This window comes from Numida meleagris, chromosome 6, assembly GCF_002078875.1.
Source record: "Numida meleagris isolate 19003 breed g44 Domestic line chromosome 6, NumMel1.0, whole genome shotgun sequence".
In the NCBI taxonomy this organism is placed as follows: Eukaryota; Metazoa; Chordata; class Aves; order Galliformes; family Numididae; genus Numida; species Numida meleagris.
In genome coordinates this window covers 16941457-16966387 of record NC_034414.1, presented here as the reverse complement: position 1 = coordinate 16966387, position 24931 = coordinate 16941457, and the positions used below count along the sequence as shown (strand labels likewise).

The 24931-nt window shown below is 45.3% G+C and overlaps 1 protein-coding gene and 1 long non-coding RNA gene across 3 annotated transcripts in view; one reads left to right on the top strand and one right to left on the bottom strand.

Moving 5' to 3' along the window:
- LOC110400737 lies at positions 204–5061 on the top strand. The gene is made up of 2 exons (XR_002440040.1): positions 204–1035; positions 1566–5061. It is a non-coding gene; the product is annotated as an uncharacterized LOC110400737 (long non-coding RNA).
- The window catches only part of FADS2 (fatty acid desaturase 2), a 27149-nt gene continuing 7167 nt past the window's right edge, over positions 4950–24931 (bottom strand). The window contains exons 1-12 of one of the 2 annotated variants that reach the window (XM_021400876.1): positions 23866–24338; positions 20048–20158; positions 18634–18831; positions 17861–17962; positions 17499–17624; positions 15052–15112; positions 14488–14564; positions 14179–14276; positions 11498–11594; positions 10259–10338; positions 8689–8814; positions 4950–8148 (exon numbers count right to left, since the gene is read on the bottom strand). In XM_021400876.1, the coding sequence (XP_021256551.1) occupies positions 8097–8148; positions 8689–8814; positions 10259–10338; positions 11498–11594; positions 14179–14276; positions 14488–14564; positions 15052–15112; positions 17499–17624; positions 17861–17962; positions 18634–18831; positions 20048–20158; positions 23866–24072 (1335 nt within the window). In that variant the 5' untranslated portion in view covers positions 24073–24338 and the 3' untranslated portion in view covers positions 4950–8096. Of the gene's footprint in view, positions 8149–8688; positions 8815–10258; positions 10339–11497; positions 11595–14178; positions 14277–14487; positions 14565–15051; positions 15113–17498; positions 17625–17860; positions 17963–18633; positions 18832–20047; positions 20159–23865; positions 24339–24931 lie in introns of those variants that run through there. The other variant, XM_021400877.1, reaches the window with a different exon arrangement.

The window sequence follows — 24931 nt, the reverse complement described above, 5'->3', positions numbered from 1 at the left end:
ACCGGCGGCCGTGGGAAAATTCCAGTTGTTTTGGAAGTTTGGGGAACTGCCCTGCCAGGAAGAAGTCAATATCCTGGCACAGCTCTGAAGCTGCACGTGACACTGAGCCCCAGGCTGGGCAGCTCTGTCAAGCCAGCACGGTCCTTATAGGAGCAGTCCCTGTGGTGCCACTGGTGCTGGAAGCCAAGAGGTCAGGTCTGCTATTTATCATGTCGATATTTCCCTGTTTGGGTGAGGGCCATTGGATTGAGCTGAAAGGAGCTGAGCATTGACTTTAGCCCGCCTGCTGAGATAGGTGGACTTTGCACTGGCTTACAAAACTTCTGCAGGACCATCAGAAACCAAAACAGGCCCACTGTGGGGTAATATCTCTGGTTGTAAGAGAGAAGTCAGACAGCAGAGTGCATTCCAGCCTGGCTTGCACTGTGGTCCTAATGATACCCTTTGGATTTTGGTCACCAGTTAAATGCTACGGTTGCATTCCTTTGACTTGTGGTCTAGCAGAAGGCTCGGTGTGCTGCTATGCGATTTGTAGTGGGGTCAGAGCTCAGAGGACAGAGAGAAGCTAGCAGGGCTAATGTGAGCCCTGGCAGACAGACATTTATATAGACAAGGACAGCCCTTTGTCCTTAGTTGCCCTGGATCACTGTTCTAACTCTGCTCTGCTAATCAGCTCAGGGTCAGCTTAAGATGCTTCATGACAATGGGCACATATGTCAGTTACAGCTGAAAGACCTTTGCTCTTTCTGCAAGGAAATGATTTGTCCATTGCCTTCAATGACCTTCCCATTTGTCAGGCCGCCTGCTGAATGCCAGTTGATAAAAATGATAAGGAATGAGGCACAAATTCAACTTTCAGTCAAACAGATGGCAGCGCAATGAGAATGGCAAATAATGTTTCAGTGAGAACTGCAGCAGTGCCCAACATTCCTCTGAGTGGCTGACAAGAATGCTTTTAGGCAGGTTAAGTGCTGGGAGAGCCTATATGCCTGACAGATTGCAGGAAGCCTAAACACACTTCTACATCTGGGAGCTGTAAGTAATAAGTCTCTGTAGCAGGGTCTGTTGTGATGGGACAAGGGGAAATGGCTTCAAACTAAAAGAGGGAGGATTTAGACTGGATATTAAAAAGAAGTTTTTTACAGTAAGAGTGGTGAGGCACTGGGACGGTTCTGAAACCCTGCTACTACAGCGTGTGTGCTGTCTCACCGTGACTTTGCCCTCCACATCAACACTGATTATAGGCAAACCTTGGAGAAACACATCTGTGAGAGCCTTTCTGAAATTTGCGTGTATTTATAAAACATTTCAATAGAACTTTTAAAGTTGTCCTGACATTTCCCTTAGGAGTTGGTTACAGAGACATAACGGAAAGGAAATTGCTTCTTAATCTCTCTTCCCCTTTCTGTGTGCGATTCAGTTTCGTGTCCCAGAGTAGCCTGATGCAACATGCTTTTGCTTCTTATAGAGGGATTTCTAGTCAGGCAGACAGAAATCATAATGGGTTGGAGAAAAGAAAAGAAAAAAAACAACATTTCCTTTGCTTTTCCCCCTTCTTTTCGTAGGCCAGGATCAATAGCAGTGAACTTTGGCCTTACAGCACTTGAAGGCATCACTGAAAATTGTGGATTTTTGTGATAAGACATTTAAAACAAACACCAACAACTCACCCTGAAAAGAGAAACGAAAACAACCAACCAACCAGACAAAAAAAACCACCCCAAATCCAAGCTCCTTCCAGCTTAAACAAACGGAGGTCAAAGAATGTGACATTTAAATGGGAAATGAGGGAAGCAGATCGAGGGGAGAAGAGGTGACTTGTCCAACCAAGATTGAAGACAGTTTCATGCTGCAGTATTCAAAGCCCAGAAATTTTCTTCAGGCAAATTGTTGATATTTGCAGGGATGTGGAAGGTGCAATGCTGCTGGAATGAATGAATCTAGACCCATGCACAGAGACTCTGGCTTTGTGCTGTCCATGACAACAATAGCACCAAGCCACAGAAGAGGCAGTGCAGAATGGTTCCTGTGTTTTACGTAAGACCACTGCTCAACTCAACAGATCTGAATAATAACTGAAGTCAATTAAATTAACCAGATGAGAAAAACAGCTACACCCATTTCAGCATGGATGTGTGCAATCACAAGCAATTACTGTGATTAACTTTCTCACAGTCATATAAATTCAGCACCTGGCCAATAAGGTGCATATATGTCTGTGCTAAGGATTTTGCTCCAGGCAAGAGTTGTGCTATGTGTGAGGATCCTTTTATTTGCCTGTTTCCCAGAAGTCTTACATTTCTCCTTAGATTTCCTTGTCTTTTTTGGCTTGACCTGAGCTGTGTTTGACGTTCAAACATTCGTTGTTAGCGGTGGGTGGGAGAGCTCTGCTACAACATCACACCATCCTTAAGTCAAGTCACCATTCATATCAGTGGAGCTTCCCCATCTTTGCAATCAAGCAACCTACACAGGATTCAGGAGTCCATTCTTCCAGTGAGCCCAGAAAAGCATTGATTGAAGGCAAATAGTTGGATAATATTAATGTTATGTTTCAATGTTTCACTGCTGTGTACACACAGCGCTTGTTACCATAAGGACCAATGTGTCAGATTGATAATCAGCAGCCTCGCACCAACATGGTTCAGGAAACAAGCTTAGCTTTCCATACACATGGCACTGTTGTCATTTTGCACTACATTTATAGAGAAAAGTACACTGAAGCTATTCTTCAGTGTCCTTGAATTGCTGGACTAACATCACTAAGATTTTCCTTATAAACCAACATAGAGGTGGGTGTCTGCTGTCTTTGTTCAGGATTATGGCAGATAGTTTTTAAATTAAATTTTTATATGACTCTCATTCTCAGCTCGAGCACGCTGCGATTGCCAAAACGAATGAAGTGAATTTAGACAGTTCATGAATCAGTCCATAAACCATGTAGGGAAGATTCAGTTGTAGAAAAGATCAGGCACCTGCACTACAATCTCAGTGGTGTATTCAGGTTCAGTAGATTTCTCATTCAGAAATAGGAAGAAAAAAAGAGGTTCTCCTCTTATTGGTGTAATTGTTCTCATGTTGTTTCTGGTCAGTTTTTTTTCAACACCGTCTTAAATTTGTCAGCAAGTGGAATGTGAGAATATTAACCTCTGTACAAATGGGAACTTTTGTAATGGTCTCCTCTTCCCTGTGCCATTCATCTGTGTGGTAAGGGTTCTACTTCAGCAAGATGCTGAGCAGCATGACAAGCTCCATGCTCTGGAAGACCTTCTCCTCTCCTTCTCCTCTCCTCCTCTCCATTAGTGGGAGCTTATTATTTAGTCAGAGTTCTGCAAAGTGTTGCTGATGTCTCTTGCTGGAACACCCTGGGGCTCAGGCTCTCTGAGCTGATGAGCCTCCAGCTGAATTATGGGATTTCCCCAGTGCCAGGGGATTACGGTGCATCAGAAAACATGCACTTGCAATAGGAAAAGTCTTCAGACTGCTAAACAGCTGATATGTCTGCAATTGTCTTTCGGAAGAAGAGAAACAACCTCTTGACTCTCAAGCCCCATATGAGAAATTTACAGGATAGTGGAATTATTGTGTAGAGTTTCATGCCACCACTACACGATGTAAAGGAAAATTGTGTGATGACAAACAGCTCTGTCCGATGGCAGTGCTAGATGTACCATGGGAAGATGATTCACTTTCCAGCGTGCTTTTGACTTCTGGCATTTTGCATTTTTCCCTTTATACTTCCCATAATACAGCTTTCAGGCAGATGGTGGCTCTCTGTCCAGAGTTGTACGCTGTTTTCTGAGATATCTGGAATTGGGCCTTTACAGAATAATCAAAAAGAGATTTTTTTAGAGCAATATTGCTAATGGATGAAGGCTTCTTTTTAGATCTTGCCAATAACAAATCTCTCTATTCTTAGGCCATTAAGCACTTTAAAATAGAGTTGAATAGAGCACTGAGTAAAATCAGGAAGCGTTTTTGTATGGCTGTCATACATGGCTTGGGTGTAGGCTTCTTAATCCAGGACATGAGCTCAGAATGACCGGGCCCTTGATCCCCTTCGAGCTATGTTGTGTTGGGATGCTCGGGGGTTCTGGGAACAGTTGTACCAAGAAGGAAAGGCAAGTGATATATCAATTTGCAACATTTCATTTTTGTGTAAGAGCTTCTATTTGTATTAAGGGAATGTGTTTATTTTAGGATCAAATAGAAGTCCTAATACTGAGGCAAGGTAGGGTCATTTTCCCTTTTGAGTTCTATGACTTCTCATAGAATGCTTTCTGTGCAGAATTAGTTTACCTATGTAGCAATTAATGTGTACTCTGGAAAACTGTGTTGATAGAAAGTAGCAGATAACCACAGATTGTCCTTCCCTGACTTTGTGTCGTAAGATCTATGTCAGCCTATGTGATTACTACTCATCGTCTCTTTCTACTGTGTGCTTCTCCAGCTGCCAGTGCAGCTCAGGTGGGTTTATCTGCAAGGACAGGCTCCCAGTTCCATTGAATGTTGTTGTGTGGAAGCCTCTGGACTGACCTAAAACCCACTGACTCTGTTGGACCACACTGCCCGTTAGAAAATCCACTGGCAAGCTGCCTACTGCACCGCTGGGAGAACCATTAATGGGCAGCAAAACTGAATTTTGACAAACTGTAGTAAGCTTCCATAGAAGATTTTGTATCAATGCTGATCTCATATGCCTCCTTGAAGTGCCTAGAGACTGAGTTTGAACATCTAGGCCAATCTTTTTACAAGGAAAAAACTCGTTTTGGTGATGGTTCTCAAGACGAGGGTAAACATTGTCGTTGTTCTGGGCTTTGTGAAGGCCACAAAGGCATTTCCCTGTTGTCAGTGCCGTAAAAGTCATTTCACCCCGCACAGTGGAAAAGGGGCTTTCCACTGAGACATTACCATGACTCTGGATGTGGCTGAAGAAAACACAGAAAGCGTTTTTATGGTCAACAAATAGTTATGATTTTAATGAGCCATAGAATACACTGGAAAAAAAATGAGTTTTTATTATTTGAAGAACAAAATAAACAAGAGCTGTCCTATAAGAAACGTAGGCCTGATGTTTTAACAGTTCCTAAGGAACACTTGAAACGTTAGGACTCTGTTAGGAAGGCTTTCTGAGGAAAGCACCTGCCAGAGGAGGCTGTGGCTGGAATGTGCCTGCTTTTAACCTGCTTCATGAGGACTGGTTTCTTCTCACATCGTGGGCATCTGAGCAAAACCAGTGTCCCTACCTCAGCTGCTGGCCAATCAGAGACTGGCAATTACTGGGAGAATGTAGGGCACCTGGTTTCAAGGTGCCTTTTCTTCTCTATCCTGTCCACACCCTTGGTGTTTGCCTTCCTACTCTGCCTGCTCCCTTTCCATTTTTCTCCCAGCTCTGTGCTACTCCTTCCAAAGCACGTGCCCATCTCTCCCCTGCCCAGAGTTAATGCCTTTCTCTTCCAAGCATCTCTGAACATACTGCTCCTCCAACTTTAGTGGTGATCCTTGCTAGTGTGACTGAAGAGAAGCAAGCCAGCTCTCTGTTGCCTATTCTTCCATCATCTGACCGGAACAAATGCAACTTGCAGCCTCTGTAGGTTGCCAAGTGCTTGTGTGGCCAACGATGTGGTTCAGGTGAGTTTATTTGCAAGCCCTGGCAGGCTCCAGGCATGTTTGAGAGATTTTGGTGTGTATTTGCAACACAAATTGCCTTTGTCAAGAGAAAAAATGTATGAGTTTTCACCTCATTCGGTTTCAGAGAAACTAATTAGCTTTGGTCCTCAGAATGCTGGAGCAAAACTGTGCACAGATGTCAATGTTTATATCATTTTGATGGATAATTGGAACCTGCAAGGGGAAGCATTTTGCTCTGGGAACAGTGCTTAGCAAGGTCATGTGAACTTTGCATCCTTTGGTGGGCTAAGTTTGCAATTTTACTGAAACTTCTGGAACATCTGTATTTCAGATTTTGCTTTGGTGCTACTGACCATTTAACAAGATAGATTTCTCCAGATTTTCAGGGCTCTTTGCCCTTTGTGTTTGACTGAGTTAATGGGTGGAGAACTCAAACATTAGTTTGTATCCCAAGATGGTGGGCTGGGATTTCTTGGAGGGAGGGAAAGAAGCTACATGAGTAAGGCTGTCAGTGAGGCTTTGCCTGAAAATGTAACTAGCTTCTTGCATTTTCACAAGACAAACTTTCTGAACGTGTAAGTACAATGATTAAAAAAAATGCACTAAAAGGGGTTGGTGACCTATTCTTTGCAAAAAAGACCTTTATATCTTGCAGCAGCAAGAACAGTGCATGATGCTTGGAAGTCACTTCTTACAATAACTTTACACAGGTTTTATTTCTGGATTCGAGCAGCTGCACAATTCATATAAAAATGGGCATTTTTGAGGGTCTGAAAGAGGATGCAGTTGGAGAACAGCTAATATCAAGATCTCTCCTGTCCCCTCTTTCTTCCATTTGGTATCTTGTGCTAAGGTCTTGGGAAGAAAAATGCCCATTCGAGGAGTCAAAACCAGATGGACATATTAAGGCATTCTTAGCAGTGTTGGCCAGAATCCTGGACTAGCCCATTACTGCCTATCTGAGAAGTTACAGCATCCAGAAGGACATCACCGCTTGTGCTATTAGAAATCAACTACAAAAATTGCTCAAATTCTGTTCAAGCTTCAGATAACCTGGAGTAATTTTTAATCCTAACAATTCATTATGATAGTCAGGTGAGGGGTGAGCAGGAGCACAAAAATAAGCCCTTCATAAATCTGAAGTATTAGTATCTAGGTTAAGTTACAGTCCTACCTATGAATTTCCTGTCTATATGCATCGAAATCTCACCCAATTCTCGAAAGTGGGAGGTGAGAATACATTTTTTGGAAGTGTATAGCCATAGCTCTAGAGTTGTCTCTGCATGCAGAACCTTGCTGATTTTGTGGGACTTTATTGGCATCAATGTTTCGAAAGTGAGGATCCAGTTTCAATGTTAAGCAACACAATGGTACGTGAAAAGTCATTGCCTAATAACTAGAGCATCCCTTTTGTACTAGGAAACGTGTTTGGAGCTGGGAAAAGCTGTTGGAACCAAGCATTGCTGTTGAAACTATGGCTCTTTATTGTACAGAATCTGTCTCTTCCACTGTGTTACAGCTGAACCCAAAGGTCTTGATTTACCCAGAGTGGTCTTGGGATTGGGTTGCCTGCTAGTGAAGCGACTGGAAGCTGTTCATCTATATCCTCTGGTTAAACCATTCATGGGTTTTGGCTGTTAGATACCGGACAGGAAATAGAGTTTTAAGGAAACTGTAAGATGTTTCTGTGGGAGGTTTCACATCACCGGCACAGCGTGGTCAGTTCTGCCTTCAGCCACCTCCCATAGGACCTGGGGTCAGGCTGAGTGTCTGGGGAGCTTCTCCTCCTCCAGAAAGAATGCATTTTCTTTGCTGATTGATCTCAGGAGCAGGGCGCACAGCCCAGGCCTCCGACAAGAGAAGCAGCCCTGGTTTCTCCTGGGCATGTGCAGACAGGCAGAACTGGGTGTTGCTGAAGCTCTGCTCAGGTGAAAAAAACATCTGCGGTTACACTGGATTGATGGGCAATTAGTATGCTTTGCTTATGAGCAGGACTGAAAGCCACAGCGTATGGCTGCTGGGCCCCGTGGGGTGAGGTTCCTGCAGCAGAGCTGGCACGGGTGGCCTAGGATTGTCCTTGGGCTTGCTGAAGTCTAACAAGTCGTGTGTGTGAATCAGGGGCTTGTGTGCTCTAGGCAGAGTGAGAATGAATGAATAGTGGAGAGATGGTGGAGGGCAGATGCTAAATGTCTCCTTTTTAGACACTTCTCTCCGTTTTTCTCTCCCACCCTTCCATTTGTGCGTTGGGTCTTGTCCTCTGAAGGCTACGCCAAGTGCATTTCACGTCTGTTTGGATTTAGCAGGTTGCTTGAGCTCACACCAGTAGCAGCTCACAAGACAGGAAACTCCCCTCAAACTGTGCACATAGAAATAGACTGAATTCTGATAGTAAAAGACACGTATGTGATCTTCCCCCTCACCCCCATCCCTCCCTGTGATTCACACCTCCCCATTAAGACTCAAGATCACTTGTGGAGGTAAGCATCCAGCCATAAGTCTCCAGATTTCTTTAGTGACCTGGGGAAAGAAAATGGAGAGAGGTTTGTTTGGCTTGTAAACCTCTGCCATTTTGTTCCTGCAAGGGAGAACTCTGTTACTGAGTCTGAGCGTGAAGCCCACAAAATGTCCTCCCCCAGTACACCAGAGGAGCTGCCTATGTTGCTCTTTGGGGCCCCAAAGAGACCAGTTTCAAAGTACATTGACAGAAGTGCTCTGGTTGCATAAGCAGCTTTGGGGGACAGCACTTTTGGTTGTTTTTTTTTTTTTCTGCCCACCATTCAGTGAAGCATCTTCCCATTCCCATGTCAGTTGTAATCTGGCATTGGTCCGCTACATCAGTGGAGCTGTGCGGCTGTGCCATTTCTGATGAATCAACATTTCTGCAGGTATTCCTTGGGCTTTGATGTGAAAGTTATGACCCTAGTGACACCAGCTTACAAAATACTGATATGCTATTTCTCAAAAGTCTATAATGTCCCAAATACTCTGTAGTAGAAATGATAGGATGCTTGTGTGACAGTGAATTGCAAGATGCTGATGGTATTAAAAGAACCTTACCCAACTATGTCTACAAATGCTTTTCCAAGAGGCTTCTCTTCATATTGGACTCCATACTTGGCACATAACGACTTCACCAAAGGCTTGATTTTCCAGAAATTGTGCCGTGGCATTGTTGGGAACAGGCTTGAATGGAGAAAGAGAAAACAAATCTGAGAGAACACTAGAGACTAATCCCAAGGGATGGGCATCTCCACCTGCCTTCTCATAGGGGCCAATTATTAATGCCCTCTCGAGCTGCACAAGTAGACAGAAGAAAGAGAGGCAGAGAGAGATCGGTGCTTTACAGTACTGTTTCAAGGAGGCTTGTGAAAACAGAATACATTGATTCTCCTGCTGCTCTGTCAGGCCTCAGAACAAAGCTGTGTTTAAGAGAGACAATGAAAGTCAGTTTATGTAGTAGACGATGCTACAAGTGCAATGTGAAGGAAGCAGGAGTGAGGAAGCAGCCTCGCTCTGTTGAGATTTGCCCATTTGCTTTGGACAGCGCTAATTGTTTCTTGCCAAACTGAATCATCAGTGGCCCCATTTTCCATCTCATGAAACAGAGAAACAGGTAGAGAACCTGGGGTCACTCTACCCTATACTGTTCAATGGAGATTTCCTAAGCTGAGTCCCAACCAGTAGCTTTACCCTAAATGTGGTCTCTCTTATATTTTGCACTGGCAACAGACTGCCCTGGTTTTAATACCCTTCCTGAAACCTGGTGCTCAGCAGTATGTACAGTCTCACACAGTTGCCTCCAGACATAAAACTGAAGCCCTTTTATTTAGGGAGAGGAAATTTCTGAAATGTATCCTAAGATAACTTCTTGAGCTTTAGTATCTAAGTCCATAGCCTTTGTATCTTGTACCAATGACTTAGCTAAAACCCAAATTAAAATTGTGAGAGTGAAAGCTCAAGTATTGGGTAGTCAAGAAAAAGAGGCTGTGCCTATAGTGACAATGGTCCCCAGTAGTTTGAGGCTGTCTTTGCTTCGAACATGATAGTGCTCCAAAGAGCAAGTGGACACCTCTGAAGAGAGAGCCACCCTCCAAAGAAGGGTCACTGAGATGATCAGAGTAATGGAGAGCCTGCCATGTGTGAAAGGCTGAGAGAACCAGGTTTGTTCAGCCCAGAGGAAAGCAGGGCTCGGGGAGACCTCATCGCTATGTTCCTGTATTTAAAGGGTGGCTACAGAGAAGATGGAAACTCCTTTTATAAGGCACCACATGGGAAGGACAAGAGGCAATTGGTACAGGTTGCACAGGAGAAGATTCCAATTGGACATAAGAGGAAAATCTTTTCACTATGAGAACACTCAATCATTGGAATAACTTTCCCAGGGATGGGGTGGGCTCAACACTTGAGATTTGCAAGGTCTGATTAGAGAAGGTGTTAGACAATCTTGTGTATGCCCTGCTTTCACCATGAAAGTTTGGGCCTGATCATCTCTGAGATCCCTTCCAACCTGGGCTTCTCTGTGATGCTGTCCCACCTCACACATATGTTTTTAGCAGACCACCCCTTGCCACAAGTCCAGTGTTTTGACAGCCTGGTAATGGCCAAATGATACTGGGTCCATACTCACTGGTGCTCGATTTGAAAGTTCAGGTGCCCGGTGAACCAGTCGTTGAAAAAGGACTGCTCAATATTGCAGGTGGCTGCCAGCTGTGGAGGCAAGAAAGCAGCTGTGAATGCTAGTGACCCTAATAGCTGTGAATTAGTCACCCTAAAATCAGCACAAAGCTCCTCTTGCCTGTGGCGTGGGCTGGAGAACAAAATGTATCTTTCTCTACTATGAGCAGTCATTGTGCAGAAGGTTGCCACTCTGAGATAGCTGACTGCAGCATGGAAAGATTTAATCCTGGTTCAGGGCTTGCTATCAGCTGTTGTGCTGACAAATGCCATGCAGGTTTGAACAGTGATCAAGGGACAATGCAGGGAGATAGTCATGTTTGGTGACGTATCAGCCCAAGGACAGGGTCCTTAATCTCAGCCTATCTAGATGGAGACCAGATGGTTAACAACAGTATCAGGATGGGAAACTGGAGAAGAAAACACCATGGACACAGGAAGCCTACTTTTTCCATCCCATCTAGCATCCCATCTAGTTATTGTCCAGTGTGCCTGAGCTTGTCTCAGCTCAGTAATACAAAATTCATATAGTCAGTGACAAAGATGCTGTTGTTATCCTCTAGGTCTGAATGAGGCTTGTACCACCACAAATAAAATGCGTGCATTTGTCTGACCAGGCATTAAAGAGATTTATATGTAGAAAGCAGTACATTTTCATTTCAGCCCTTATTCCTTTAGAAAACTACAAACTTTAGAAACATACTGAGCTCTTTCTTTGATTGGAGTTGATGGGTTTTCAGCACAGGCATAGCATGTTGGTTTAAAGTATCATTTAGCACCAGCAGGTGATTTCTATTGAGGCATTTCTCTTTGCTCATATGTGTATGCCTATGTACACCATGCCTGCACCTGATACTGCCTCAGAGCTGAAGAAACAAAATGTAACCTTCTGACTATCAAAGTCAATACAGAAGTTTGGACTTCCATGCCTGGAACGAGCACTGCTGACTTTGGGGAAAACAAATGGTTGGGATCAGTTGATGGTTGGACTAGATGATCTTAGTGGTCTTTTCCAACCTTAACGATACTGCAATTCTGTGATCTTTATGGAAGAGGTCGTGGGCAGAGACTCTGCTGTAGCACCTTGTACCTTTGTCAGGGGATTATTTGGTAATCCATCCACTCTTTGAGTAAATTTCTAATCTAGTTTGGGGCGAGTGGAATCAGAGGTATTCTTTTCCCTCCTTGTTACCTGAGAGCTAAGCCAGTCTTTGTGCTTCTCACAATCAATTTCCATTGGAATGTGATTCATCTGTGTGACCCACACAAACCAGTGGCTCTCCAGAAACCTTCAGAAACATACAGACAAAAAAACACGACATTTTATAATGCAGACCAGGATCTGAGGCAAATGGATGGTGTTTGCAGGGAGCAGCGGCACACAGAGCATGTGAGAAAAATGTTTCCCCAAGATACAAAACTAAACACCTCTTCCTACTGAAACCAGAGAGAATCACTTCTGCAATGAATTTCTCTTTTTCTCTTTATACCTCTGGGACTAATGCAATTATCCCTCTCCTTCCTCAGAAGTGGATCGATCTTTCATGCTAATTTCACCTTTATCTAAATAAAGATCTAATATTGAGGAGCACCATTAGGAACTTTTTTTTCTCCAAAAGAGTGGTGAGACATTGGCACAGGCTGCCCAGGGAGGTGGTGGGGTCACCATCCCTGGAGGTAGGTGTTCAAAAACCGTGGAGATGTAGCACTGAGAGACATGGTCAGTGGGATGGGTTGGTGGTTGGACTTGGTGATCTTAGAGGTCTTTTTCAGCCTTAGTGATTGTGATTCTGTAATCCAACTACCTGAGAAAAAGAAGCCACAATTTGGAAATTCTCTGAGTTGATTTTCTTTCCAATTGCTCACTGGATATGCAACAGTTTCAAAGTCCACCTGCTTATTGGTGTTAACTACCTGGTTGTCAGATTTAGCACTCTGGGGCTCCCAGTTTCTCTTTGTTCTCTCTGTAACTTTACAATAATTCTGAATTGTGAACTTTACAGTGGCTTGTTTATTGCTTATGGTGTGAATCACAATTTTAGCCCCTGGAGAACAGTCTACAGAAATGCACTTCTATTTACCTAAAGCTGTTTCACTATGCTGAGACTGAGATGTATGTTGCAAGGCAGTTGTTCAGAAGCATCCTTTTTCAGAAAGCAAGCCTACGGACTAGAAAAAGGAGATCATCTGATGCTCTGCTTTCACCAGTAATTTCAGCAATCACTGTAATGTAACCAGCAGTAATCTCATATAATCACTGACTGGGGTAAGCTAATTAAACAGCGCCATCTCAGAGCTGTTTGGAAGTCTGGATTTTGATAGTTTGTTTTTCCAGTATTTTCGTCTGTCCTTCAGAGGATGAATAAGACTGTTGATGTCATCTGTCAGCTAATTAGAACAATCTCAACTTTTTACTCATTACTCAAATCTGGGGTCAAAACAAAATGAAATGTTTTTATTCGACTTTAAGCCTTCTGTATTTAGACTGAGAGTGGTGGCCCTCATTGCACATCCTTATTGCTCGGAGCCATGGGAGAGCTGACTACAATGGTGCATTGTTCTCTAAAGCTCCTGGGGCTCTTCTTTTACTGACTTGAGTATAACAAAACTATAGCAATAGGGAACCATCTCCTGCTGAACCTTTATGAGGAACTGGAAGCAATTTTGCAAGGGGAATACCCTTCATCTTGCATTTTCAGCTTGATCAAAATACAAAATTTTTGGAGATACTAGGTCAGTTGTTGTCAGTTGTTGAATCCAGCCAGATCAAAAATTTTGGCTATGTGTTTACACAGATGTCTGTCTTTTGAAGTTCTTAGAAAAAACAGGACCAGCATTCTGAGCCTATGAAAACTTCAGTCATGAACAGTGACGTTACGTTTTCTGGAGGCAAACCTCCAGATTTTGCGAAGGCTTTTGCGTATCTGTTGCCATTTCATTTCACTTTAAAGATGGTTTTTTTTTTGGAAAATGTTTTTCACTCTGATGAAATGTTTTCCTAAAACTAATGCTGACTGTGGGACTAAATGCCATCCTTTGGTATTAGCCAGAGAGCTGCAGATATTACATGCAAAACAGGAATACAAATTCAGTGCTACCATCTGGAATAGTGTAACCGTGCAGTGAGTAAGCTTCCCAACCCTGCCATGCCTGATGCATTTTGGCAGCCCATGCTTGTAGTTCATGTTTTCAGATCTCTCACTGAACTTTCCATCCGTCATACAGCAACAATCAACAGCAGCTCCTCGTGGGGCTTGGTAACAATAAAGGGGCAGAATCAAGACACACAAGAACTACCTCTCCATAGATGTAAGGAGTGCTGAGAGGTAGTTTTGGAGGGGTCTGTTGGAACGTAGGAGCACTGATCTGTGATGTAAAACAGATTTCTGAGGCACTGACCTCTGCGTAGAAGCAATGATGCGTGCGTGTAGTGTACAGGCCATGAGCTATTCTGCATGAGAGAAGTGGAGAGCGTTTCCATTCTGGTGCTCAGGAGGGCTCACAAGGCACCTTCCAAGTGAGCTGGGAAGAGTTTGGCTCAAGGCACTATGGAAGGGTCCAGCCTTGGCCAGTGTGGAAAATGCATAAGTGTTGGGATGGGGCAGTGTGTGAGAATGGGAAGCGAGGAAAGAAACAAGAATCCTGGCTGAACCATCACAAGGGCTGAGGAAAGTGCTGAGCACCAGAACCAAGCTCCGCTCAGAAGAGGTAGAACTGGTAGATGTTGGGAAGAAAGCAAAACGGTAGGAATACCTAATGAAAACAACGCACAGTGAGGTTAATGACTGCAGAGAGCCTACATGAGGAAGGCCTGTGGGCCATAGCAGAGCTGGGGCTTGGTTAGCCCAACACTGGAGGTCCTTTGTCTCCTACCTGACAAAAGTGAGGAGAGACAGGGATCCCAGAATGCCATAGAATGGGATGTATGTGATGAAATAGCGCATGTAGTAGCTGATGGCCCAGGCCAGGTCCTAGGGGAAGAGAGAAAACATGAGGCATCTCTTAGCCTATTTCATACCATTCCATACTGCTGGTAACGTTAGGGACACTAGATCATTAGTGCAGCATAGTGCAATCCCTTCCCACCCTCCCTCCGCCAGGCCTTTTGCCTTGGAGAGACCACTGGCCTCCCCCCTACTGAAGTGTCAGAGCCCACAAAGACTGAGGGAACATGTCACTCACCGCCCAGAACCTGCGCTTGATCATGGTTGAGATGATTTGGATTTGGAAATACACGGGGATGAGCAGAGGTGGGAAGACTGCAAAGGAAAGGGAAATGTTTCGGACATCAGAGAGGCAGAAAAGCATGTGACATGAGAGTGAGCTGGTGATTTAGGAACTGTTTCTGGGGAAGTCTGCCTAGCGCTGGTAGAAGTGATGTGCTGGTGACAGCAACAGGTGACTTCTCTGTGAAGGAGGCTCTGGTTCACACCTGTTCATCTTGACATCGCATGCGGGTATTCCATTGAGCCTCTCACACAGAGGTTACTTCCCAGTCTCAGCTGCTTGTCTTGCTTTCTATAGCCACACTGGCAACACTAAAAGTGCTTGGATATCCATGAGAATAAACTGAATTGATTTTGAGGCCTGCACAGGTACACAATTAATGGGACTGTAGGTCTTGGGAAAGGAAATACGAGTTGAGACTTATGCATTGTTCTGCTAACACAGTAGAGCTGGAAATTCAACTGACATTCAGTTCCCTTGACCAAAGGGAAGGAGGAGGAGCACAGTGCAGATACTCACTGAGGAAGAAGTACTCGTGCTGGTGGTTGTAAGGCAGGTACTTCAGCTTCTTCTTGCCATACTGCGGGACAAAGATGAGAAATCTCAGTCTTGGACAATAGCACCCATGTGTAAGAGAACATTATCTGCAGTACTTCTTCATTGACTCGAGAGTTTTGACCAAATTCCCACACCTTCAAAGCTAGAAAGTATTTTATTATGGGTAAATATCCTGACTTCATAATGCTCCTGTGTTAAAAATTCCTTTTTAAAGCCTTCTCTCTTGATTTTGACAGTTTCTTTGTATTTGTGAACCTGACGGCATTTTCATGCATTTCTGCTCTTCCTGCCTTGCCTATGGCTGTGCTTAGAACTGCCATTTTTCCATTATCACCAATACAAATGCAAGACTTAGATGGTTGGACTAGATGATCTTGGCGGTCTTTTCCAATATTTATGATTCTAAGGCATAATGAAGTCTGACCTTTGGTAAGTTCTTAGGAAGGATACCATTAGCAGAGAAAGGTACTGAACTTTGGTTCTTCCACCCAAATGTCCCAGCCACCAGCTCTTTCTGACTTCTGCAGCCATCAGCCCCGTGAACCCTGCCATCTGCCAGGGGTTTGTAAAGTTGTACTTTACCAACAGTGGAAAAACTAGTGTGGTCCTTTGCTATTTACACAGGAAGTCATATAAGTGTATTTAAGTCTACAATGCTTGTGTTGCTAGTTTGACCTGACTGGAAGTAGTGTGCTGTCCCTGAGAGCTGTTCTGCACCAATTGCTGTGTTACTATGGTTCACCTACACATAGCAGACGCAGACATGTTCCTCCAAAGACAAATTTGGTCAAATTCAGTCTGTTTAGTGATGACTGACAGAAAAGGAATTGAATTTTTCCCTGTATTTTCTGGGAAAGAGTTGGAACTGCCCCATTAATCTCCATGACGGGACATTTTGGATAGACAGCAGAAAGAGCATCCTGGTGATCTTGAGTGCTGAGCGTGGGACTGGAGTGCCCAATGAATTTACAGTGTCCCAGTTCTTCAGCCAGGCTAAAGTGTTGTCGGCAGAGCAGATCCCATCCTGAGAATGGAGAACCTTCCGTTTTTCTTTTAAGTAGACCAGAGCCTACTTTAAAACCCAATTATCAAGCACAGCATTTTCTAATGGGGTGTACCAACACAGTGAAGAGCTAGATGCTAATTTATATTTTCTAGATGCTGTCTGTTTTTATGCTCCAGGAGAAGGCTCTCATTTTAGTCATATACAAGAGACATTTCTGCATCTTGAAAATACTACGTGCGCAATATATTCTCTACACATATCCATCTACCGGTGTGTATGTCCCCAAAGTATTTCTGGGTTTATTTCCTTAATAGGATAAAAACTGGCTGAGAAAGCATTAGCTTTTTCATTTTGTACTTCCCTGAACTGTACTTGCTGCAAATCTTTTTGTTGTAATTGTTGCTGCTGTTTTTAACTAGAAATACTTGTTCAATTATTTTGTGTTTTTTTTTTTTAAAAGACCAAATGTTTATTTTCTACGTGTAGGTTTTTATAAAATTCTAAGCATTTTGGCTCTAGAAGGACAGATTAAATCAAAACACTTCAACTGCCTACTATTCAGTGTGCAGCATGTTCGTACACAGCTAATGTAAGAAAACTGTTCTACTAGCTGACTGCAGTAATCTGGTGTAACCCAGCAAATTCACAGTTGGTCTGGCTCTGACTCTTGGTCTTTGTATAAAATGTTTATTTCAAGATTAGATGATGCCTGAAGATCTCTAGAGTGAGGTAGGAGTGCAATCACTTGCAGCTAGCTTATACAAGCAGAACGTTTCTGTATGCCTTGAACTTCCAATTCAGCTTTGCTGGCTTAAGCCCTCTGACTGAGTCAAAATCTCCACAGATTTTTGCCTCAAGAAACAAACAAACAAAAAACCCACAGAGATGTCCTCCTGTTTCTATGCAAGCAATATCCTCCCACATGCATGGCAAATATTCCAGTACAGATGACATTGTCCAAAACATTCAAGGATATGTTCTGTGGAAATGGAAGATCAGTTTTGAAATATTCTTGGCGAAGTACTTAGAAACACCATATTTTCCCCTCATGTTGATATTTCAATACAGCAGAATGAAGTTTTCTTTAACAACTTTCTACTATCTCTTGTTTACTGCTTTTCCTAAGCTATCCCCAAATAATATCTCCTAGGAAATATATAGGAAATGGATAGGGAATTATACAGTCAATCCTGCTCTTCAACCCAATGTTTGGGAGGGTGTAACTCCCAGCAGACCTCAACAGACAAATGAAATCCCTGGGAGAAGCATTTGCTTTTTTAGCACTCTTGGATGTCTTGACTGTAAGTGGGTTTAGCAAGACCAGCAAACTCCTGTTTTGGAATGGCATTCTCTGATGTCTTTAAGGACGATCGTTTTCCACTTTTTAGCCACTTTGCCTTACCTCAATAGGCTGAGTTTCTCCGAGGACAAAAACATGCAGCATGTTCACATCTGGGTCTTTCTTGAATATGTTGGGCTTAGCGTGATGTTGGAAGTGACGATGGTTCCACCAGTTTGCAGAAGCACCCTGGGCAGACACAAGAACAAGGAATTAATCCATGTAAAAGCACAGTTCCTCTAGTGGTAGCTGCACTAAAACAGCGCAGTTCTGATTATGCCCAAACTACTGTTTGCTTTTAAAACAGAAAATTCTCTCTGCATCTGCTCACTGTAGAAAGGCTGAGAGCTGCAGGTTCCTGCTCTGACACAGTCAAAGTGACTGCAGCTATTTCCACAGACCCCTGTGTCTACAAGGACCTTTACCTTCAGGTGTCCAATCACAAACTTGTGGACGATGTGGTTCCAGGAAGACTTCTTAAAGACAGAGAGGTGTCCAAAGTCATGCTGCAGCCAACCTGCCTGGGCCTGAAATGACGGGAAATAAATTAGTTGTAAAGCTGCTTGAAATCAGAGTTGAGCATAAAAGAAAATGGAGACAGAAGGCAAGTTCTGAGCATGAGAAAGGCAGAGGAGAGAGTGAACTGGAGAGGGTGAAAAATCTATTTTGGTTCTGGAGGGGAGCATACAACCATAGAAAGGCAGAATAACACAGGTTGGAAGGGATCCACAAGGACCATTGAGTCCAACCCCAGACTCCACACAAGACCACCCAAAATTCAAACCCTATGTCTGAGAGCAGTGTTCAAACACTCCTTGAACTCTGGCAGTTCAGGGCTGTGCCCACTGCCCTGGGTAGCCTGTTCCATGCCCACGACCCTCAGGTGAAGAACTTTTTTCTGACACCCAACCCAACCCTCCCTTGACGCATCTCCATGCCGTTCCCTTCGATTGTGTTGCTGTCACCAGGGAGAAGAGGTCAGTGCCTCCAGCTCCTGGAGAAGGGAAGGCACAGGAGTTAAGAAAAATGTGTGAAGCATAATGACCAGTGTGTAGGGGTGGCCAGAAGGCACCACAGGGGCCGATATGTTGTGAATGTTTTTCCTAGTTGGATGGCTCTAACAAGAAAAGTTCAGCACTCGCTGACCTCCTCTGTAGCGATTTGGGCAACCAGTATTTCTGTGCCTACTACTTCTTACCTGGGAAGTTGCAAGGATGCAGGCAAGGATGAGAGTTGTGATCCAGCCGGTACCAAAGTATGAAACCATTAGCCAAGCCAATGCTTCCATTGCAATGATATGGGCCAAGTAAAGAGAGAAGAACAAAGGACTAGCTCTGAATAAGTTCATGTCCTCTGCTGTCTTCCTCAGGATCCGAAAATCCTCCACCAGCTGGGACTGCAAAATGGACATGCAAGACACAGCATGCAGTTTATAAGCAAGTCTGAATGCATCCAAGGAAGACTAGGTCCATGCAAAAGACCCCGGTTACTTCTTGCTTTGTTTGGCTACATTAGAAGTAAGGAAGGACACAGTTTTATTACAGATTTTCATTGCACTTTCCTAAGAATAAACACCCTGGCTGGTCTGAGTCTGTCTTGACCCTTTGCACCCTGAGCTAGGAGAGTAACTCCTGCCTCATGCTGTGAACCAGCACTACCTTGCTATATTGGGAGTTACAACACTTGGTGACTTGTCTGAATGAGCTTTACAGGTAGTAGAGAGCCATCAGCATCATCTCTTCCGTTCTGAGTAATACAAATATACCAATGGTCATAGCCAGACATAAACAACAGGATGGAATTAAGGGTTGTTTTTTTTTAGCAAGAACTAGTCATGTCATGCACAGTGCCTGAGAGGGCTGGAGCACCTCTCCTACAAGGAAAGGTTAAGGGAACTGGGCTTGTTTAGTTTGGAGAAGAGAAGGCTCCAGGGAGACCTCACTGTGGCCTTCCAATACTTGAAGGGAGCATACAAACAGGAGGGGGAACGATTGTTCACAAGGGTGGATAGTGATAGGACAAGGGAGGATGGTTTTTAACTGAGACAGGGGAGATGTAGGTTAGTTATTAGGAGGAAGCTTTTCACACAGAGGGTGGTGACGCACTGGAACAGGTTGCCCAGGGAGGTTGTGGATGCCCCGTCCCTGGAGGCATTCAAGGCCAGGCTGGATGTGGTTCTGGGCAGCCTGGTCTAGTGGTTGGCGACCCTGCACTCAGCAGGGGGGCTGAAACTAGATGATCTTTGAGGTCCTTTTCAACCCAGGCCATTCTATGATTCTATGAATGATGAATGAATGAACTATTTGGGAGGGGTATTGAACTGGCTTGAGGATGTCGAGTGGGTAGAAATGGTACCTGCTGGGTTGCTGCTCCTGAAGCACAGCCACTGAAATGGGACGTATTTCTCCTCACCCACGGGTCCCTATTGCTCCTACTACTTGTAGCACAATTGTGGTTGCTCTCCAGAGCTTTGCTGGTACTGGTCTCAGCAAGATAAGCTGCCTGTAGGCAGCTATAAAGGCCCCTTTATAATCAACCTGGAGGATATTCTGAGTGGGAAAAAATGGTGGTGCTTGCCTGTAATAAACCCCAGCTCATTAACAAATACTCACGTTTTTATCTCGATCCTGGCTGGGTTCCCCTGGAGCAAGCTCTCCGATAAGTAATGGCTTGAGAAACTTCTGCACCAAGCTGGGATTGATGTGGAAGGCCTGGAATGCATCCTGGAGTAGAAATAGGAGTAACTGTGAAATTCAGAAGTAGCTATTGCTTCCTGCCCATCGTTCTGTTCCTGCATATCTCCAGAACTGCCCTTTCTTGCAGTGATCCCCTCATGTTACTGTGAAAGAGAGGTGTGATCTCTGCTCAGTGCGGTACTTCTGTGCTGGTGGAAGTCCCATATGTGGAGACATTCAAGGTCAGGCTGGATCAGGCTCTGAGCACCTGATCATTGGTGTCCCTGTTCACTTCAGGGGAGTTGGATCAGGTGGCCTTTAAGGGCCCCTTCCAACTTAATCAATTCTATGATTCTACCAGAGATGCCTTCTGCTAGAGGCTGATGAATTTGCTTATTTAGAAGGAAGTAAACAGTGAGGCCTGGGATGATATCTAGAGAGGAGGAGAAAGGCAACCCAAGAAATTTCCTAAGCAACTAAACACCTAAATCCTGCTTAATTCCCTTGGAAGGTAGGCTGACAGGAATGTGTGCAAATCCGCACTAGCATATAAATACCCTATGAAAGTCTGCTGCATGGAGGCCATTCAGGAGAGGGGGTTGACTTTTGCTTTCATAGTGTATTCGATTTGAGCAGAGTTCACCTCAAAGGGCTGTAAAGATGAAGTTCCATGATAAGTTTGCCACACTAAGTCACAGTTCTCTTTTGTGAGATGGTCTTCAACATAAGAGCTCCAGCTTAATTTGGAGCTTATTTTATTTCAATCACTGTGCTCCTCCTTCACTGAGATCCTATCACATTTGGGGAAAGCCTGACATCTTCCATATCTCATGGAACCAAACCATGGATCTCATGGAGGCCAGAAGGCCCATGATTCAAAAGGGAGGGTAGATAAAGGAAGTATGGGGTTATAACTTTGTCAGACATCTTGGCTAACGATTTGTGTGGTTTTAGTCTCCTTTTCTCATCATGTCAAAATCCCTATATTCTTCACTTTATTAATAAACAAAATACATCTGAGATACAGTCAAAAACAGAAGTCAGTAGTACCATGCTTCCGCTTTTCTTCCTTCATCCCACTGACTACCAGTTCATTGTAAGAACGGGCTAAAATCTCCCCTCTTGCTCTAAATTGTTATTATTAGGGAAAAAATCTTCTCAGGAGGAGTGGTGATGCACTGGCACAGGCTGCTCAGGGAGGTGGTGGAGTCAGCGTCCCTGGAGGTGTTCAAGAACTGTGTAGATGTGGCACTGAGGGACGTGGTCAGTGGGTATGGTGGGGGCGGGCTGAGGGTTGGACTTGGTGATCTTAGTGGTCTTTTCCAACCTCAGTGATTCTGTGATAAATAGGAAGGGCAGATCAGAACGTGCTCACTGTGCCTAGCTGACCTTGCTGGGAGCTGACCTCCATTCACAAGCTGGCTCTGGAGTTCCAAATTCCCAGCCAACAACCTTGGCTCCAAAGTGCACCAACGTCCATGTAAACTTTCACCTTATTCCAGGACTTTGGGTTGAGCATCAGAGTAATACTCTGATCACAGAAATTCTGCTGTAGGAGGCAAGTAAGGAATGAGAGCTGTCTACCCAAGGCTTCCCTGACAGCAGTATATCTGTTTTCTAAACATGTCATAACATTTCCAGGGAGAGCTCTCCTCTATCTCCGAACCTAACAGCTTTGCTTCTTTCAGGGTTGGATGAAAAGGAGAGGTTGGAACTGGTCAGAAATACGATCGTGCCTCTTAGAACACAGACAAAAGGCAAGCGTCTTTTGGGAAGAGGGAATTATCCTAGCTGCTTTTGGCGGGGAAAGAAAAGTTTTATGTATTAGCCTATGAGCCATATATAAGCATCAAAGTACTTAGTGCAGTCGAAACAAAGATGTTCTTTTGCATCCTTGAATATCTTCTAAATCAGAGATGCTGCAAGGTGCTGGGACAATATTCTAAGCCTTATTCATTTATTGAAGGCAACCATGCAAGATGTGGTGCCACAACGGGCTGTCTCTGTCCCAGACTGGTGTGCCATGTCAGTGTGCTGAGGTACAGCCTAAAGTGAGTCACTGCTGAGGACTGCAGGTACTTGCAGGGGAAACTCATCTGTAAGCTGTCCCAGGCACTCTGACCAGACCAGCAGCACCTGAGCATGCTGAGCACAAGAGCTGTCAAGGGAGCTCCCTGTCAGCTGTCCTGTGAGCATCCTAAGAAGAATTAGCTCACATAGCACCAACCAGCTTGTTGTAGAGTCCCTGATGTGGACACAGAGTGCAGTGAGTCTGTCCACAGGCAGTTTGGGCCAGATGGGTGCACCTGATCCTCTATAGTATTGGTAAAAAACAAATGGAGAAGAAGCTAGAGTTGCTTTGGGGCATATTTGCTGGGCTGCACACAGTGTTAAGGGGGGATTACGGGAAGAAGGAAACTATTTAAGAGCTGCATCTTTATCATTGCTTTTTCTTCCCCCATAGCTCTCTCAGTTGTGGTATCTTGCAACTCAAAACGAAACTTTTTAGCAAAGCCCCAACAGGCTCAAGGCCAAAGCTTTCTCACCCTGAATGCAAGAGATGTTTTGGCAGTAAAATGTTATTCACCATGGGGAAGCTGGAAAACAGATGCCAACTCTGTGTTAGTGCTCAGGGCGATTTCAGAGCACCGTTCAGGCCGTGCCTTCACGGAGTGCTCTCTGAGTATAGAGAGATGTTACCCTGGGGAGGAGGAGCTGGAAGCAGAGTCACAACTGTGTCTTCCAGTCTGCCTTGCAAAGATCAGAGACAAATGCAACAGCAGATGCTTTTTGATTCCTTGTGGAGGAATTGCAGTGAATTCGCAGGGATAGGAAGCGAGCTCCTCTGATGGCAGCTTGTGCAGCAGAGAGAAAGCCCCACCCCTTTCCTTCTGAGGCAGAAAGCTGCTCATTTGGGGCATTTATGGGAACCGGACAAGAACAGAATGCATCTCAGTGCTTCCAGGAAAATAGCGGGGAATAACCGCAGGCAGAGGGAGACTGAAGGAAAGCGTTAGTAATTCAGTCGCACACATAGCCTTCTTGCTCAGGTGTGAGAGCTGCAGCAGGCCAGCAGCTAATGCTACAGCTCTGCTTACCACGCACAGAGAGCTGGAGGCAGTTGCATTTATTCACCCCGGGGCGGGAACAAGCTCTTGGGATGCATTTCTGCAGAAAGTGGCTTCGGGGGAAAAATGCAGACAGCAATCTCTAAACCAATTTGTTTCCACCCCCTCCTTTTTTTTTTTTTTTTTTAATTGCTGAAACACGAGAGGTGTCTGAAACAATCCAGCCATGGAACCCAGGAACAGCTGTAGCAGCAGCAAACTTTTTTTTTTTTTTTTTTTTTCTTTTTCCCCCCCTCTGTAGAAACCTGTAACACAATTCTCTGGAGAATTCTCACCTGGGAAAAAGCTGAACGGCGCCTTGTTCAGCTCATCTCTGCAACAGCGCGGCCGTGAAGCGGGGGTTCGGGCTTTAACCCTTCCCGTGCGCGCTCCCCCGCATGCCCTAAGGCACGCACCGAGGAGGGGAGGACCCTCGGCCCACGAATCTCCAACTCCCGGCCCGGCACGAACGCAGACAAAGCCGCGCAAAGGAGGCTTTCCCGACCGCTCCCCCAGATGCTGCCCAGCGGGGGAGGCGCTGCGCCCGCGGGTATCGCCCATGTGCGGGGAGATGTGCTGGGAGAGGAGCAGGGCAGGGTGCGTGCCCGCGGGGACGTGCCGGAGCCCGGAGCAGCCCCGTGTCCTTACCGTGGCATCCTCGCCGGCGCAGTGGCTGATGACCCGCTGGCCGCCCGGGTGCCTGTGCGCCCACTGGGTGACATTGTACACCTTTCGCTCTATCACCAGCCACCTGTCCGTCCTCAGGTTGTGCTTCTGGATCTCCTCCCAGGTGTAGGAGCGGACCTGCGGCTTGCACTCCCCGGACTCCTCTCCTTTCTCGCCCCCCTTCCCCATGGGGCCGGCCGCCGCTTTGTCCTCTCGACACGCGAGGCCCGGGGCCGTGCGGGCGGGACGAGCTTCCCGTGCCCGATTTAGCTCAGCTGATCCCCGGCTCTCCCCCGCTTCCTCTGCTCATGTCCTCCCTTCTCTTTGTCTCTCGCTGCCCGGCCCCAGCGCTCCGCCAGTTCCGTCGCTGGCTCCTAAGTGCCCCCTAGGCTACGTTTTCCCTCACTATGTACTTTCTCCTCACACATAGCTTCGTTTTGAAACAAGCTCGGCCCATTCCACCCCCCCGCCTCCCCAGCATCCCCCTCCATTCAGTACCGGTGAGGCTTCCACAGGGATCAGCAGAGCCCCTGCACCAATCCCGGCCCTCCCGCCGCCGAGCTGGGCGCTGCCATTGGCCCCGCGCGATCTTGCGAAGGGAGCAGCCGGCGGCCGGCCAGGCCGGGCCGCGAACCCACGGCCTGACGGCACGGGGGGAGCCCCTCGCCTCCCACGCCTCCTTTTGGCTTCTGCAGCAGGATTTCGGCTCCTGCTTCTAAAAGCTTCTTTTCTGTCTGTCTTTCTTTCTGTCTTTCTGTCTTTCTTTCTGTCTTTCTTTCTGTCTTTCTTTCTGTCTTTCTTTCTGTCTTTCTTTCTTTCTGTCTTTCTGTCTTTCTGTCTGTCTTTCTGTCTTTCTGACTGTCTGTCTTTCTGTCTGTCTTTCTGTCTTTCTGTCTGTCTGTCTTTCTGTCTGTCTGTCTTTCTGTCTGTCTTTCTTTCTGTCTTTCTTTCTTTCTGTCTTTCTTTCTTTCTTTCTTTCTGTCTTTCTTTCTTTGTCTTTCTTTCTTTCTTTGTCTTTCTGTCTGTCTGTCTTTCTGTCTGTCTTTCT